This window comes from Drosophila santomea, chromosome 3L (assembly GCF_016746245.2).
Source record: "Drosophila santomea strain STO CAGO 1482 chromosome 3L, Prin_Dsan_1.1, whole genome shotgun sequence".
Taxonomy (NCBI): domain Eukaryota; kingdom Metazoa; phylum Arthropoda; class Insecta; order Diptera; family Drosophilidae; genus Drosophila; species Drosophila santomea.
In genome coordinates, this window is record NC_053018.2 from 10,190,438 (window position 1) to 10,208,318 (window position 17,881).

A 17,881-nucleotide genomic window follows, 5' to 3' on the forward strand; every position below is an offset into this window, starting at 1 on the left:
GAAAATCGATTTTCTGTGTTTTTGCGATTATAAATATATACTTCACACTTTCTTTTATTTAAAAAAAAACAGAAAGATTATGAATTTTATTGAAATAAAAACGTTTGCAATACATGAAGGAACATTTTAAAAAATATCACAGAAAGTGATTGATTTTTAGACTTTATTTGTAATACTGCGCCTATTGTCTTTTAATTTTGTGACTTAAGCCTTTTGTGACAAAGCTAAATTCTGAATTGCTTGCACAGATACTATGCCTTATTTCATTGTAATAAATAAGAAACCATGCTGAGGTATTATTAGCATTTCGTCGCAACTTAATTAATCTCGCCAGGGGAAATCATATTTAATCAACCTTCCATATTATGCTTTCTCATAATTGTAACAACATAACTATAATTTGATTAAATCTTTATTATTCAGAAGAAGCCAATCGTGACCACTCCTAGATAAGGTCTCAATTTGACTTGAAATGCCGGAATTCCATTTCATATGTGCAAAGGGCAACACAGCGGGCTGCAAAATAATTGTCTTGTCAACTTATGGATTTCATACTGTTTGGCCATTTCCCAAGGACATCATCAATCAGACCTTCTAAACACACACACACACACACACACACACATCCTGGCCTCCTGGTCTCCAGGCATCCAGGCCTCCTGCACACACATGCCACTTATCGGTGTCACGACCATCATCAGTATGACGGACCACTTTCGGTTGGGACTGTCTCCACTCCACTCCCACTTTCGCCGGGAAAAGGAAAAACGTCGATCAACTCCCGAGACATGACCAATAAAAAAGGGTTAAAGCCGGGCCAAAAGCGAGGACGCGTTCGTTGCCAAAAAACTGGACCAACTTGGACCACAATGACAAACTAATTAAAATGCAAAACAGTTTCCCATTTTTAATTTTCGCCATTCTCATGGTCTTCTTTTTCTGCCTTGCTGACCCCGAAGATTTTGGCAGTGAAGCAAATTTTATTAAAACTAAATCTGTTATTGCCCCATGAAGGACGTGAAGTGAAGACTTGCGAGTAAAGTCAAAGTTACAGCTGGGGTATACGATTTTATTTCCATTCTATTTAGCGAGTGGCCACTGTACATGGGCTTGTATCTATTGGCATATTGGAAATGTGCCATGCCACGAACGTTTTGGGTCCCTTTTTATTTTTTTCTCGCCTACACAAAGCTCTTTGCATTGTTTTTGTTGCTTTAGCGCCTGCTGGAGTTTTCTTCTCCTTATTTTTTGTCTCCTGGTCAGCTTGCCATTTTTACATATCCCTTCATACTTGGAAAAATATCGGATGCCAAATTGAATTGGCTGCCTAACCATATGAAGGATTGTTAAACTTTGCTTAAAAAATACCTCTTTCTACTTGTACAAATTAAAACCTTCAAAATTTAAAGTTATTCTCAGACTCTTTAGCAAGAAAATATCAAATTTTTTGAATTATTTTTGAAAGTGCAGATGGAAATACATTTTGGACATACTTATAAACGCACGTGACCATAAGTGCGTCAGTTCGTTTGTGCCTCTCTTTTGGTCCGAAGAAATTTGTGTATTTCAGTCATGTAACGGTAAAAATTGTTTGCATATTGTTTCGGCCAGGCCAACACGGCCATTGTGATTTTGCGTCCCGTTCTCAATATAAATATTCGAATATAAATATATGTATATATTGGGAACGAGCAGTGGAACGTGTGCCAGATTGAATGAAGCAAATGAAGCGATCGTGATGACGCCGAAGACGAAGGCGGCAAACTTTCGTTTGTTGAACAAATTAAAATAAAATATATATATGTGGCGAGGTGGGTCACGCACGTGCGCCTGTGGCTATGCAACGATTTCTGCACCATTCGAACATTCTCCTTCGCACACATACATAGAGCAAGTCAAATTAATGGCTGGCAGCGCCATAAGTTATGCAGCTGCATATTAAACACCAGACTGCGATTTCGATTCCGATTCCTGTGCCGCTTCCTATGCTGCTATACTGCTTCCAAGTCGGTGCTGCTGGCCCCGATTCAGCCATGTGGCATTTACACCAATTATCACACACAGCAAAACACACACAGCAACACACACACCGGCCCAGATGTGCGGGCATGGAAGTTATATCATAGCTGGGCGGAGAATATATGGCATGGCTAATGGTCGGACTTCACACGCCTGCTTAAGCAGACTCCTTTGACCACCCCCCACCCCTACTAACTAACTAGAGAATGTGTGTATTTGTAGGCTGCATAAACAAACAACTAACTGGCTAGATGGATGGTCGAATGGAGATACTGGCCCAGAGACGAATAGATAGCCCTTCGGGGTCCGCACATTTGCATTGAGTGCGACCATAAATCAGTTTCATTCAATTCACTTAAGGACATTTTAGGTGCTAATTTCAAACTGCCCCACTGAGCATCGAGCATGGAGCAACCGATGCGCCAGCAGAAGTCAGTGACAAGTCGGCCAGATAAATGTTGTGAGATCGAAATTGATTGGCTTTTGGGGTAGATTTCTTAACTTAACTAGGCCACATCAATTATTTAGCCAATCTGGTTAGCCACCAGATGAAGGAAGGCGATAGAACAAAATTCTAGGAATACGGTATATATTATGGTGTTTTTGTTATTTAATATTAGAAAACTCTTTTAAGAGAGATATTTACAACTAAGAAACTTTTAGGTAACTAAGTTAAAAATCTAGAAAAAGATAATGCTATTGAATAAGAATAGATATCAAAGTACAGACTTGCAGATATATGCTCTATATATTTATAGAAAATATTTAACATTCTCACTAAGAATCACTCTCTTAGAATCACATCCGTTGGTTTTTTGTTCAGTCAGAAATATTTCGCTTTGATTGCACTCCAATTGATTCCTGAATACATATTTGCAATTGATTATTTGTTGCTGGTGATTTCTATGCAAAATTAGACCAGCTTTTTTGCCAGTCTCTTTGAGCGTTTGTCTGCATTTGAAGTCGAAAGTATGAGTGCGAGTGCTGGTGACACATTTCATTTGATTACATTTCCTTCTTCAAAACGGTTGCGCACACATTGCCTACGGGAATCTATCTGGCGAAAAGGTTGCCAAAACGTCGGATATTCACAACAGGTGGGGACAATTGGAAAATCATTTATGTTTTTCAAGTGTGCCGCTCTGATGGAGCCGCTGATATGCAAATGCCTTCATTTTGCGGCTATAACGCGTAAAAATCTGCCAGATCCTGCTGAAAACTCGTGGCACATCCTCGCCTCGACATCGGTTCACCCCACTTCCTGTTCTCGTGTTTGCGGTCACCAAATTCGCGTTGTAAGCCAGGATATTACATATATACATATATTTGACTGTGACTGTGTGTGTGTGTGTGGAAAACAAGCCAACTGATGTGGATGCAACCAAAAAATAAAAGGGAAAAAAGCGAGACAAATGGGGCAAAAGTAGTGCGAGGGCAGGGGTTGCAAAAAAATAAAAGCACGTAAAGAAAAGTTGCACTTGCGTAAAAGTTTCTTCACCCTTTTGTTGCAAATAAATTAAGTGCAGGCGACGTTGAGGCTTATTGGCACAGCTTTCGCTTATTTTGTAAACAGCACAGATATACACGGAGCGCGGAGTGGGAGGGAAATGGAAAAGCGAGCAGGTGGAAAACCCCACTGGAAGCGCCGTTTCCGCTGTCAGTTAAGTCAAATAACGGTGAGAAGACACGGAGCTGTTGCAGTTACACTGCGAAAATAAACAAAAAAGTGTTTGAATAAATATGCATTGAAAGAGACTTTTAGTGAAATTAATTTGATCCATTTTTAAGATAATATTGATTCAAGCTGGTGCCAAATTAAAATCTTTTACGCTTTCCAAAATAAGAAAAAATGTTTGTGGTTTGTGATTGATTAACCCCTTATCAAGTTGTATTTATAAAGAATGATTTAATAGACTTATCTAAGAATATTTTTAACCCATTTTAAGAACTAGAACGAAACTGTTTACTAATTTATAAATGAACAATTGTATAAGTAAATATGGCATTTAAGTATTTATCAGGTTTTTCAAAAATATTTCTAGATTTCCAATTGCACTGGGAAATAGCTTGGCGTGTACTATTACTGCAAACTGTTTTGAAGCGGGTTGCATTTTCAGCGGTTGTCAATGGCCGGTTGGCAGACATTATCGGGACTTCCGCAACCAGGGTTCGCGGGGCGGGTGGCATTGTGGGCGTGGCAGAGGGCTTGGCAACGGAACTTTGCTGAACAAAACGGAAGTGAATTGTTTCGTGCCCCGTTGCTGCAAACCCTTTCAAGGAGGAACGACTACCAAAGGCGCTCAAACGGAGCTGATTGAATCGATCCATTTGACCGCAAGCACAGCTGGTAAACAAAATGGGTAAAAAATCAGCCATAAATAATGCACAAGTCACTCATGCAAAATGTATAAATACATGACGCACTTAATTAGCGCTCGGAGATTTTTAATGGCGTTAATTGCATGTCATATATGACACTCTCCAGCAAACAAGAAATAACCAACCAACCATCATTGGTTGCGTTAATAAGCCGGGGGAAAAAATATGCATTAAATTAGCAACAGTTGCAGACGCCCAACGAAAGCGAATAATTCCGCAAGTCAGGCTTAAAGTTGAATATGAAATTGGCTAAAAAGAATACTGTTGATACCGCCAGTCGCTGTGCATTTTATGCCACAAGGAAGTAATACAATATTTAAATATAATGTGAGCTACTTATACGTACCTGCTATGATAAGTTCTCTGTTACTTACTGTGACTTATTTTTCAGCAGCGATGATTCCAACTTCCTGCTCCACTTGCTCCATTTGCCACACTTTCGCACGCGCCCCCGATTTATTTTCTCTTCTGTGGCACTTGCAGCGGAGTTAGCTGTTAAGTAAATTGTTGAAACGCATGCAACTATCATAACTTGAATTCCACTGGCTCTGCTCCCGAATGTCCTGTCCTCGCAGGACAAACTTTGCCGAGAGGAAGCGACAGTTGATTTAACACGAAGGCACACACACACACATATACAAACTGCAGGAGTTGCAAACGCGTGCACCTGTCGTCAAAACTTGCATAAGTCATGAAAGCCCAGGAAAATGTGCTATAGAAGAGGGAAAACCATGGAACATTTTCCACTTATCCCCACCCCTCCCCGTATGCATTAAAAATGTCACCTCGAGTGATTTCCAGAGTGCCCTGTGCCGAATCCCAAAGCCAAAAAACCTCCTCCGAATCCGAAGAGGGATTTATGTGAGCTAATTAAATTTAATGCGCTTTGTGCCGCAGTAGTCAATCTGCACTGTAAGGCACTGCCCTTCGGTTTCTTTAATTTTTCATCAGCTTTTCCGGGCTGCGCTGGCTGGGAAATTTAAGAACTAAGTGTAAGCAGAAGGAGATGGATAATGTAACTTTGCCGGCAAGGCGAGGAAACTTTATAGGCTTGTTGGCAGAAAACTTTAGCAGGACGGCGTTTATTTTCAGCATCTCCAATACGGCAGCAAATGAAATGAAAACGTGTCAATTTGCTTTTTGGCAGCCCAGACATGGGAGATGCGTGTCAGTTGCTCGTTTTAATTTCCTATTAATTTGTCAAGTCCTCGAACATTGCCAGCATCTTGATCTTTTGATTTCCGAACTGCAGTTCAAAGTTTTCGCATTTCGCCTGCGGCCAATTGATTGGCGATGTTGGCTTATTGAATGGCTCGCACTTTGTCTGTTTATGATTGAAAAACCCTTTTCCTCCCGGCCTTCGTGGAATTTACGGTCTTATTTATTATTTCTCTTTTATATGCTTATGTATGGCCCGTTTCGTTGTGGTTTGCTCTTTGGATTTGGTTTTGGGTCCGTCAGTGGCAGCCCTCGTTTTTATGGCCATTTGACTCCGTTTTATTGTCACACCGCAGCGGAATGGGTATCCCGAACACTTGGCCACTTGGATACTTGGATACTTGGATGCTTGGATACTTGGCCACTTTAGAGTTGTCTTTCGGTGTCATAAATTTCGCCACGTCGGCCATTTTTGCGGCGTGCTGAGACATTAATTTGATGCCAGCAATAGCATCTTACCGGGTTTCCGTTTCCGCTTCCCTTCACTTTTCCTGCGTTGGGGCGGAGAACGTTATTTATTTGCCATTATGGAAACTTCATTCGGTGTTGATTGGAAACTTGTATTACACATAGTATATGGACTTTTTCAATTTCGTGTGAGACGGCAGCGCTGGCAAAACATAATTCCAAGTGCAGCTGAAGTTATGGCAGCCGTAGGAGCCACCAGGATCACACAAATACCTATATACATATATATGTGTATGTGTACGTTCTTGAAGGACGCAGCAAAATGCCAAACGCAAATGTCGCCAATATCCCAATGGCAATCGATGAAAATTTATAGAAAATTGCGCACAAATAAAATTTTACGTTTGTTTGCTTTTTCATTTACGATGCCGGCAAGCATTTTGCCTCCTTTTTCTTAACCTGTTTTCCTTTCGCTGCGTGTGGGAAATATAGGAAAATGTGGAAAATGCTTCTCCTTGACTTCTGGCCGTCAACTCGGTTTTCTCTGCTGCACCAAAGCGATTTGCATTTGCGATTGTTGTTCCTGTTGCTCAGCGGGGAAACCCATTGCTGTTAATGTTTACGATTGTCGTTTTCAATTTCAGTTAATTGAAACAAGGGCAACAGCAATGCATTAAGCCCGCTCCAAAGGGACCTTCAATTCTCCCAGCTCATATGAGCTCTACATCTTGTGTAAATTTTAGCCATGTTTGTCCTGCTTTTCAGCTTTTTCTTGCCATTTCTCCCGAATTTTTTTGGGTTTGCTTTGCAGTCTTCAGCTTTGAACATTTTTACAGCTGCAATAGTTTATTCTGCTTGCGCTGAGAAGTGTGCTATAGTGTTTGGTCGAGAACTTTAAGGGATAAGAAGGGTATTTCGTTACTGCAAGTGCTTGGGTAAACAGAACAAATACCTAAGAAATCCTCCGATATAGTTTTAAGCTAAATCCGCTTAAAGGTTACCTAAAAAAATCCGAGTTTTATTGAAGGGCTAACATTCAAATGTCTAGCAATCTTGACAAAATCTTTATTTTTATACAAAAATTTTCTTCATGCCAGTGCACTATGGGAAATTTGATCAAAAATTGTATAAATGTTCGTCTTAATAGAATTTTTCTAGTAATAATTTCTTAAAAGACAAAAAAACCCTCTTTTTGTATTTATGTTTGCCATTTGCCCTCATTTATTGTTGCTGCTGCATAAACAAAGAAATTGCACTGCCACTAATTAAGTCAATTAAAACTTAAATAACTTTAAACTGGTTTCAATTGGGCCAAAGCCTCGTGTTTGGTCAATGACCGCATGTTGTTATTGAATGACCGGCAAGTGTTGGCCAGAATTGCTAATTGCGGCCAGATGCAATTGAGTAACAAAGCAACCGCAGCATCCTGGCCACATCCACTCACATACACACGATCAAACAAAACCATCTCCAAACATAATATGGAGCACAAACTACTGGGGAATGGCAAAGCAGCCACTTTTGGGCATTGGCTTCCCAAAGTGCTATTGTCTGTCTAAGCGGACTGTGGAACACAAAAACTGCATATCGATAAGTAGTAAAAGTATCTGGTATCTGCAAAAAACCAAAAATGAACGAAAAAAGTGAAGAACCAAGCGAATTTTCCACATCATTAGATGGCCAGCTGGGGAGCTGGTTCGCATTTCCCTTTCGGCTTTTCGCTTTTTGGGTGGCCAATGCATATTCATCACACGCCATATTAATCAACTCGATTTCGCTTTCCGCATGTTTTCGTCCTTTTTCCGCTCCAAAATCCGCATTAAATTCAGAAAAGTGCCAGGATACGTGGAAGGATGAGCTGTGGAGTTGTGGTAACCTTTATGAATGAGCCGCAGAGCTTTCACTTTGCCGGCGAGGGTAGTCGTAAAAACGCTTTGTTTACATAGACCACCCAATTATTCTTGGCTTGGCCTACAGGAAAAGCTTTGGAAGGCCAATAGTGGTAACAGTTTTCCGGAGTTATGGCAAAAAGCTGGAGGGCACAGTTCAGAAAAGTTGAAAGCTTTAGCTTGGCAACGAACCGTACTATGTCCATTGTAAATTGTCAAAAATTCTGAAGTTTTACTGATTTTTTAACATTTAACACAAAGTTTATGTTGAGTGTAACGGTTACAGTAACATTTTAAAAGAGTTTGTTGAAAATGTTAATCTTTGAATATTAAACATAATACATATGTTTAATATATATTTTCCTAGATAGATTTTAAGGATTTTAAATAAATCTTGCTTTTTTATAAGCAGTAGTACCCATACCCCTTAGTTTAAAGTCCATAATAACACTTACTTTCCCTCCATGGTAAGTTTATTTTATTTAATATGCTAGAAGAACTTAACCAAAAGTACATAAATTCGTTAGCTGCAAAGTATCGTTTGCCTAAAATAAATATTATGGTAAATAATTAAAGATTTTATATAACTAAGACTATTAACAATTATCGAATATTAACTGGATTTTTGTTTAATATAAATTCCAAGTTCTTAAATACAATAATAATTGTTCATAAGATACAAACACAGTTTGCTTCGATATTCACTTATTTTATGAGGTTACCAGAAAGTGAAGGGAAAGTATACGATAGATAGTGATATGCACATGAGCTACCACTCGAATGAATAGAATATATAGTATTTAAAAATAGATAACAGATAGCTACAGATAACAGATAATTAGCACTTAGAGATACGTGGACGCCTTAGGGAACTTTCTTGAACTTCAGCAGGCACTCGTAGAGTGTCAGTTGCCTGGTTTCTGGCATAAACATAAATGCGATCAAGCCGACAATAAAACTAAGAACACCGATCGTGAAGAAGAACACAGAGACGGTGATGCAGTGCTCAAAAGTGGCCAGAAGTAGACCCAATTGGAGCAACTGCTCCAGCACTAAGATACCAGCCAAGCATCTGGCTTTGTGGGCGATGCTAAAGGCCTCGGCTGTGTAGATAAGGGCGGGCACAGCCACGCCCCCGGCTACTATCACCTCGAATAAGAGCATCAGAAGGGCAATGACCAGTAAATTGATGTCATAGAAGGATCTCTTGACAGATTCCAGGTGATTGAACACACCACCCACCATTACGATGACAACGCCGGCCAGGAAGAGGGACAAGGAACACAGCTTCCGGCGACCCTGCCAATCCACTATGAAGGCACCCAGGACACTGCCCGTGAGGCCAGCGAATGCCAGCCAGTACATGCAGTTTCTGTCGCACTCGAGGCCATGCCAACTGACCACCACAAATGCGCGATTATAGCTCAAGGTCACGGCCAGGGTAGCAAAGCATCTCAGCAGCAGGACCTTGAGGAAGGGCAGGACACGTCGTGCCCATACCCGCCAATCTGCCTCCGATTCCTCCGGCTCCTCCACAAAGCGCTCCCAATCTCGAGCGCTGTGCAGTTGCCGGCAGTCCTCCCGCAATCTTACCAACTCGGTGGTGGACTGTCCATGCAGCGCTTTCAGTGTCTCACCCACAGCCATATCTCGTTCCTGGTGCAGCAGTAGTATTGGTGACTCCAGGCGATGAGCCAGCGCCAGGATAACAGCACCCAGTCCCAGGCCGGCCAACGCAATGCCATGCAACTGATCAATGTGCATCTCATAGCCTTGCGTATCCAGTGGCCTCAGGTTGTGCCACACGCGTGTGTAGAACACCTGCACGCACACACCCAGCCACAGGAATATCTTCTCGCAGCTGAGGAGCATTCCCCGAATCGATTTGTGAGCCACCTCGGATCCCGTGACCAGTGCCTGAATCTGTGTCAGTCCATAGGCTGCTCCCACACTGACGCTGCTGTAGCAGGCGGCCACGAACTGCTGGGGAAGAACCACATTCAGAATGCCAGCTATGATCATCAGCAGGCCACTGGAGGTCTGCAAAACAAGAAGGAAGTTGAATATGATACTAATAAAATGTTCTTAAAATAACTCTAAATAAAGTAAGTACAGTACAATCAACATATGCAAAAACATTAAACATTAAACAGCAATTACAAATAAAAGAAATTCTTTATATAAAATCAAGTCATTAGTGGGTATCTTTGAACCAAAATAATTATTTTTATACCACTCGAAATATGCTTGCCCAGTCATTGCGAATAATTAGTGTTCTGTGTAACCAGATTTTCCACTTCGGAAATCCCAACAACCGATCGATCAGCCCTCGCTTACTATCGCCACTTAATGGGCAATGCAGGTTGAAAGCGATCGCCTTATCAGTTTATTGGATTGATAAGCCCCTAATGCTTAAGTGTGCTAATAGCGGCAGAATCAATTATTGGTGGCATGAAAAAGGGCAAGTCTAGGTGGAGTTTTTTTTTTGCGTGGAAGCGCACAGTAGGTTGTGATTTATAGCGAGTTATAAAACTACTTACATATGCCACATTTTTGGTGACACGCTGCACAAATAGGGCTGCCAAAAGGGCGCCTACAGCAGCTCCAATAAACCAGCTCATCATCAGATTGTGTGTATTATGGTTGTTTAAGAACTTGCCAGCGGGAGTATCAAAAATTGACCAGGCCAAACGCATTCCACAGCCCACGAAAACAATCGAAGCTGTTGGTGATTAAGATATTTCAAGGGTTCAAAACTGAATACCTTTAGGTTTTCTTGATTATTACCCGAGGCCATGGACTGAAACTGAAGGCGGTATTTCCACATTAGGCGTATCCAGGACAGCTTGGCCTCTTCCTCAATTGTTGGCAACATTGGCATTTTTAACTCTAATCACAATAACACCGCGTAACGCAATAAAAGCCAAGAGGTTTAACAATTGATGGCGACGTTTCCGTTTTTTAATTATTTGTCCAGTTAATTTGTTGATTGTTTACTCGAGACTTTTTCATTGGAACCGCTGCTGGCTTGTTTGTCTTCTTGAGTTTGTCATTATTTTTGCACTTTGTGTCACCGATATTTGGCTATATAGCAAATTTCACACTTGTCGCACCGACAACTCGCGAACGCGACGAATCAACTTAACCGACTGTTCAAACGCCGCTTTTTGATAAATGGAGGAGCATCGAGCGGTTATTGAGCGAGCACCTCGATTTGGCCAGCACTTTCGATAAGATAACAGCGGGCCGAAACTTTTTGCCAGCCCGACGCGCTGATTACTGGATATAAATAAATTAATTAAATTTGAATTTGTATGAAGTCGTTAAATCACATGTGTGTATATAAGGCATCTATAGACACTATTGACGCAACGAGCGAAAGTTGAATTGCTAGAGATGTGCCCATAAGTTCTTTAAGTACCTATTTCTTGGTTATAAAATTTATAAGTTATAAAAAATTTGTACCAGTTACAAAATGCTAAAATTAAAAAAAAATTTTTTTTTAGAAAATTATAAAGTTTTTATTAAATTATAAAATTATAAATTATTATTATAACAAATTTACCTATCCTCCTGGGCTCAAAAAAGGAAATTCAAATTTGTGGCCATTTTTCGCAAATTTTGATGATGGTACCCCTTATCAAAAATGCGAAAATTTGTAAGAAAATTTTATTTATTCATTTGAATTTATTGCATATTCACATTTTTTACTTAGTTTAACCTACATAAATCTTAAATCTAGAACTAGTTCCCAGTCTAAAAAAGGTTTTTTGATCTATATAAAGTCCAGCAAACATTTATGAGGCCCAAATCTTATCAGAGATGTATGGGAACCGCTTTAATTGCCGTTTTGAAATAAACCTTTAGGCTCGCCGTGCTTATCTGAGTGGTTTATGACATGGTGTTCCCCGTAAGTATAATAACCATTAGCTTCATGATGATCGGCACAAAGGAGTGCAGCAAATGGCTAACCAAATCTGGCCAGTCACTTTAGCGGCGATAAGAGAACGTCACACTCCCACGGTTTCTTATACAGATTTCAGATTTATTCTGCTACATAGTAGATAACCTACGCCAAGTCTTATATGAGGTCTTATATACTGGTTAGGATCGAGGTGCCTACTTTCAGGCTGGTGGGATTACGAATTCCTGGAACTTGAACTGCGCTTGCAGGAGAGTGGTGTCCTTCGTTTCGGGCATGTACCAAACACTGAATAGAAATCCCGCCAGGAGTAAACCTCCCAGGCTGAAGAAGTACACTGCCACATAGCTGCTGGAACTGTCAATGGCGCTGAAATCCACTTGGCAGATGAGCAGCTGGACAATCATCTCCAGAATATAGGGGATAGCAATGCAAGGCCTTTTGATGCGACGTGGAAAGGCCTCCGAGAGATAGGATGAACTGGGCGCAAAGGCTATGCCGGCGAACAATTGGTAGATGAGCAGCAGCCACAGGGCCATCCGATTGTCCCAGAATGTGAGTAGATGGCTGCCCGCGAATCTGCTGGCCAGTCCGCAGGCCAGGCCTCCCGAAATGACCAGTCCCAGGAGCAGGGGTATCTTCCTGCCCAAGGAATCCAGGGCAAAGGAGGTCGTGAAGCTGCCCATCAGTCGCAGGAAACCAAAGAGCACATATGGACCACCACTATCGCCGTACACCTCGGTGCTCGTCCATGCCAATGTATAGGCCACAATCATGCTCAAGCTGAGTGCATAGAAAACCCTCAGCACCGATAGGCGAACGAGGGCGGGCAGGGCGTGGCGCCAACCCAAGGATTTGTGGTGCTCCACATAGGTGCGATGATCCCTCACTTGGTCGTAGGTCTCAGCGGTCACAGCTCGCGGTCTTTGAAGCCGGCTCAAAGCATCGATGGCACCCTGTTCATTGCCCTGCTCCAGCAGGTCCACCGGGGATTCGATGGAGAGCAGGAAGGCGAGGAGCAGGGCTATGGCGCCCAGGACGCCACTGAGCACGCCCTGAAACTGCTCCTCCGTGAATTCACTCTGCACATCCCAACTCTTGCTGCACACGATCTGCACAAAGATGCCAATCGTTGTGGGCCACTGTTCAGCCGCCGATGTGGTGGTGCCCCTCTTGTAGAACACCGACAGCTCACCGGCCATGGCCAAAGTGGGTGCGATGGCCAGTCCGTTGGCCAATCCATTCATATACCTCCCTGCCAGCAGGGCGTCCAGATCCATGCTGTTCACCGCCATCACTATTCCACCTGTGAGCGTGAGCAGCGAACAGAATTCCTAAAGAACAAACCAATTTACATTAGAAGCAATTTCTTTAAATACAAAAAAACTTAAAGTTCAATTCTATTAGCAAGCTCTTTCTTCTTACCATTAATGTTTTGTAGGGAAACCATCTGCTAAAAAATCCACCGAGCAGGGCCCCAATAATGGCACCTATAAACCAGCAAATTCGAACATGGTTCGTAACTTCCAGTTCGGCAGCCAAACTATCAAAGCCAATGCTCCATGCTATGTGCATTCCACCGGTCAGGAATATAAGGGCAGCTGTAAATAAGCAATGAATTATTAACATATTCAACACATATAAAGTGCAAAACGCAAAAAGCGTTATCGGTTAAGAGTTTTAAAAATGTTCTTTATAGATAAGAGGTTTTCGACAGCTTGAATGACATTTTAAACTGCTGTATTATATTTCGGGTCATGGAGTGCAAATAATTCTATTATGGAATTTTTTTAGCTCAGTTTCCTTTTCTACAAAGATTTAAACATTTTGAATTGTTGTAAATATAAAAGCAATGTACTTCTTCTCAGTTTACAACCTTCTTTGAATGTACCAAGTATTGATAATAAAATGAATCATAATTATATTAACCATTCTCGATTTTTGGCATTTATGGACAGGTTTCCGCTCTGATAATATCAGTTGCATACTGAATATGAATCACTTCTGACTTGGACTTCCACCTGCCAAAAGTGATGTGACGCGTATTTACTTTCCATGTAGGAAGATAGGGAAGTCATAGGTATATTATGATTTATTACTGCCAAATAATAATTTATCAACATTGAGGAGCATTATTGTACGTCGTAACAGTAATTGGATATTAAAACATATTGCATTTGATGGCATTTTACTGAGAAGTACGATTAATATCTCTTACCAGCTCCAACTGCATTTGCCTGCGGCTGATTGCGGAGATCCCGATTGCAGCAAGGACTGGTCTGTGAGTTCTGGAGGATTAGCTCCCGCTGGCGATCGGAGTTGCTGTGGATGTGCTGCTCCGCATCACTGTGGATGGGTACGACGTGGAATCCATCGTCTGGAGATGGCCGATCGGTCTGCATCGGACCTTTTGTGGTCGAACTCGCGGCGAAGACTACACGTCCGCGCTTTGCGGTTCTTGTAGGTGAGCGTGTTGAACAGGTCCCTGGTTTATCTATGGGCCACAGTTAACTAATCTTATCGGGTATTGATTGATAAGTGCGTGCTTAGATATTTCGGTTTTCGCTATCTCGTAGAGCTCGATTTTCCCTATCACGATTTGTTAGCATACATGCCCCTGAGAAATGAGCATGTGTTCTGTGGGTTGTGTTTGTTTGTTCACATTGGCAGGTAAAACTGCGTTGGCCAACCATCACTATCACCTTTAGTTTCTCACTTTTCAACTGACAACCTCTTATAGTTTGGCAAACTCTCTTTCAACAGTTTACGAGAAAGAATCGATTCCGTTCTCCATTGTCCAACACTTTAATGACAACTGTTTTGTTGACAATTCGTAAATATTATCAACAGCTGAAGAAAAAATACGACTGGGAAATTCAACTCATGGAGTGCTTACTTTGCGATAAATATTTATTATCTTTGGCATGACTAAAGCGGTAATAGACGTATTCTACCAACTAGAAACCCAAGCTGATGAATTTGCTGAACTTATCCTGGGCCTCCCTCAAAGTGGTCCTTCTCGTCTCCGGCAGGCAAACGATGCCGAAGAAGAAGCCAAACAGATAGAGTCCTCCCATCACATAGAAGTAGTTGGCTCCGCCGGAAAAGCTCCATCTGATCAAGGTCAACACAATGAAGACCAGCATCTCGGCAATGAAGGTGAAGGATATGAAGTGCTGCTTTACTTCGAGTGGAAAGGCCTCCGAAAGGTATGGTGATGTGGCTGTAAAGGCGATTCCGGCGAAGAGTTCAAAGACCAGCAACATTATGGTGTTGCCGGTATCGTAGGTAAAGATGTTGAGCTGGCCTGCCACCACAAAGGACAAGACACTGCAAACGATGAGACCCAGAAGTGTAGGCTTCTTTCGTCCACAGGACTCCATGCAGAAAGTGGCTATAAAGTTGCCCATCCAGCGGCAAACGCCGAATCCAATGAACCAACCCACCGAAAACGATCCATATACATACGTATTGCCAAGCGAATACACAAAGCCCAGCTCGACAAATTTGGAAATGCTCATGGCATTCAGACCGCGAAGTAGAACGAGTTTTATGAGGGTGGGCACAGCCTGTCCGATGCTCTGACCCATCGAAAGGTCCTTGTTCTGGGCCAAGTACTTCTTGTGCTCCGCCAGCTGCTCGAAGGTTTCGTTGGTCAAGGTATACGGCCTCTGGAGTCGTCTCAGTGCGTCAATAGCTCCCTGCTCGTCATTGTTCTTGGCCAGCATTATCACCGGAGATTCAATGCACAGCAGTGAGCCGATGATAAGGGCAAAGAATCCATATATAATGCTTAGCACTCCCTTCATATTCTCCGCCGAGAAGGAGCTATACGACTGGTAACCCGTCGAAATCCACAGGGAGCTGTAGATGATTTGCAGGAAGATGCCCAGTCCAAAGCACATCTGATCGATGCTGGCTGAGACCAATCCCCTCATGTAGGACACCGATACCTCTCCGGCCAAGGCCATGATTGGAGCAAACACCAGTCCGTTGGCAATTCCATCCAGATAGCATGCCGCCAACGTGGCGTTGCCACTATTCTTCGTACTAGCAATCAGTATTCCGCCAATCATCACTAGCATCGAACTGAAGATCTGTTTACAGAGGTCTGGTTAGTGATGTAATTGTTAAAGTGGCTTACAATGTATTATGTTACTTACCAGGACATACTTCTTGGCCACTTTGTTGATGAGAAACCAGCTGAGCACAGCTCCTATAATGCCACCAATGAACCAGGCTGCGAAATTGTGCTCAGTGGTTTTATAGTAGAGTGCTCCATGGAATCCAATGCTCCACGCAATGTTCATGCCGCCAGAGACAAAAATGAGACCCGCTGCAATTAAACAGTGGTTAGAAAAGTAATTGTAAATGTTTTAAAATACTCAATACTGTATATTTTGTATATTCCTTGGCAAGTTTATACTTTCATAAACCTTTAACTGTGACTCACCTGCTCCAACTGCATTAGATTGTGGCTTGTTCTTCTGATTGCGACTGTACCAACTGTTATTCACCGTGGTGGTTTGCTGGGGCGGATTAGGAGGTAGTGGTGGATGTGGCGATCCGTAGCCTGGTGGTGCTCCGTAGAATTGTGGGGGATATCCTTGTTGGGGTGGTGGTGGGTAACCCGGAAATCCAGACTGTGGTGGTGGGGCGTTCCAGGAATGTCCTGTCTGAGGATATCCCGATGGGGGGTATCCTGGTTGTGCAAATCCTGGTTGGGGAAACTCTGGCTGTGGATATCCTTGCTGTGGATATCCCTGCTGCGGATATCCCTGCTGTGGATATCCTTGCTGTGGATTTCCCTGCTGTGGTGGTGCAGATGCAAAGCCCATCGGCGGAGGATCCTGTTGTGAAAATTTGTCGTTTCCCATTTCAAGTTCGAGGTTCGACCGTCCCAGTTAGTGGGCACTTTGGAACTGGTTGACGAAATGTCTGTGATTGTGGAATTACCAATTTGCCATGGGACCGAAATTATAATAGAGTGGGAACACAGCTTATCACTGCGTTATTGATAAGCTGCAAATGGCAGCGATAATGGCAGGGCCACTTATCAACACGTTTTCGTGCGTTTTATTTACCACTAAAAGGTGCCTCCCACGGATTTAGTTCCTTTCTATATCAGTTTATCCGTGTTAACAGCTGGGTTAACGATTTCATATATATTTCATCAATTTAACTGATGGGAATAAGGCTGAAGGGAACTTTCCACAAAATAAGTTTTAAAATATATCATTTTCAAATGGTAGTATTGAGATAAACAGCTCCTATAAAACTTTATGACTAATAAGAAAGCGGGAAAACTATTTGCACGCCAATTAATTTGTTTTAAATTATATTATATACAGATAAGAAAGTAATAAATTGCGTTACAAGAATAAACACGATTTTGGCTTTCCAAATATTATTATAAAATTAATTAAAAGAAAAGTATCTCAAAATATAATTCTAAAATCATCTTTATCTATACAATATTCTGATAATGCAATGCATTGAAGTAAATACTCTTAAACGGGTAACTAAAATATGTTTATATTCTTAAATGATTTAAACCAAAGTCCGTTTCCTTTTTTATGACTTATACAATCTGATGAGTATGACTGTTTAGTCACTGTTTAATATGGTGGGATTTCCCTTTGGGACTTCCCCTTAAATAAGGAAAGTATTTGCCATTGAAAAACGTAATACGTTTTGTGGTAAAAAACAGATGTTGAGGAATGAGCTCCTTGTAAGATCATCTTACATACAAGTATATATAAACGATTATATTTGTAACTCTATGGAACTCTAAACGAGCTGCACTATTTGAGGTGCGTCTGAAAATGGCTAATTCGTCGATTAGCCAAAAATATTATTGCGCAGGGAGAAACCAAGATCGAGCATTGCCCAACTGATAATATAGTCCCTTATCACCAGGGATCGTCATTGATTACGGCCTAGAAATACTTATATATTGCTAAGTTCTCTGGATCTATCATATACAACATTCTTTCCCATCGGCCGAGGCCACGAATGGAGCAAATACCAGTTCGTTGGCAATGAC

At 41.8% G+C, this 17,881-nt stretch overlaps 3 protein-coding genes across 3 annotated transcripts; all 3 read right to left on the bottom strand.

The window, feature by feature from the left end:
• Positions 1-8,378: 8,378 nt before the first annotated feature.
• LOC120450064 lies at positions 8,379-11,048 on the bottom strand. The gene is made up of 3 exons (XM_039632836.1): positions 10,701-11,048; positions 10,454-10,635; positions 8,379-9,953 (listed from the first exon to the last, which is right to left on the bottom strand). Exons 1-3 carry the CDS (start codon positions 10,792-10,794, stop codon positions 8,778-8,780), a joined length of 1,452 nt encoding a protein of 483 aa, XP_039488770.1. The 5' UTR covers positions 10,795-11,048; the 3' UTR covers positions 8,379-8,777.
• Positions 11,049-11,937: 889 nt separating this feature from the next.
• LOC120449163 (inositol transporter 1) lies at positions 11,938-14,617 on the bottom strand. Its single transcript, XM_039631505.1, has 3 exons — positions 14,054-14,617; positions 13,261-13,436; positions 11,938-13,169 (listed from the first exon to the last, which is right to left on the bottom strand). Exons 1-3 carry the CDS (start codon positions 14,235-14,237, stop codon positions 12,039-12,041), a joined length of 1,491 nt encoding a protein of 496 aa, XP_039487439.1. The 5' UTR covers positions 14,238-14,617; the 3' UTR covers positions 11,938-12,038.
• Positions 14,618-14,727: 110 nt separating this feature from the next.
• LOC120449162 (facilitated glucose transporter protein 1) lies at positions 14,728-16,752 on the bottom strand. The gene is made up of 3 exons (XM_039631504.1): positions 16,289-16,752; positions 15,999-16,171; positions 14,728-15,932 (listed from the first exon to the last, which is right to left on the bottom strand). The coding sequence occupies exons 1-3, from the start codon at positions 16,710-16,712 to the stop codon at positions 14,793-14,795; spliced, it is 1,737 nt and encodes a 578-aa protein (XP_039487438.1). The 5' UTR covers positions 16,713-16,752; the 3' UTR covers positions 14,728-14,792.
• Between the last annotated feature and the right edge of the window lie 1,129 nt (positions 16,753-17,881).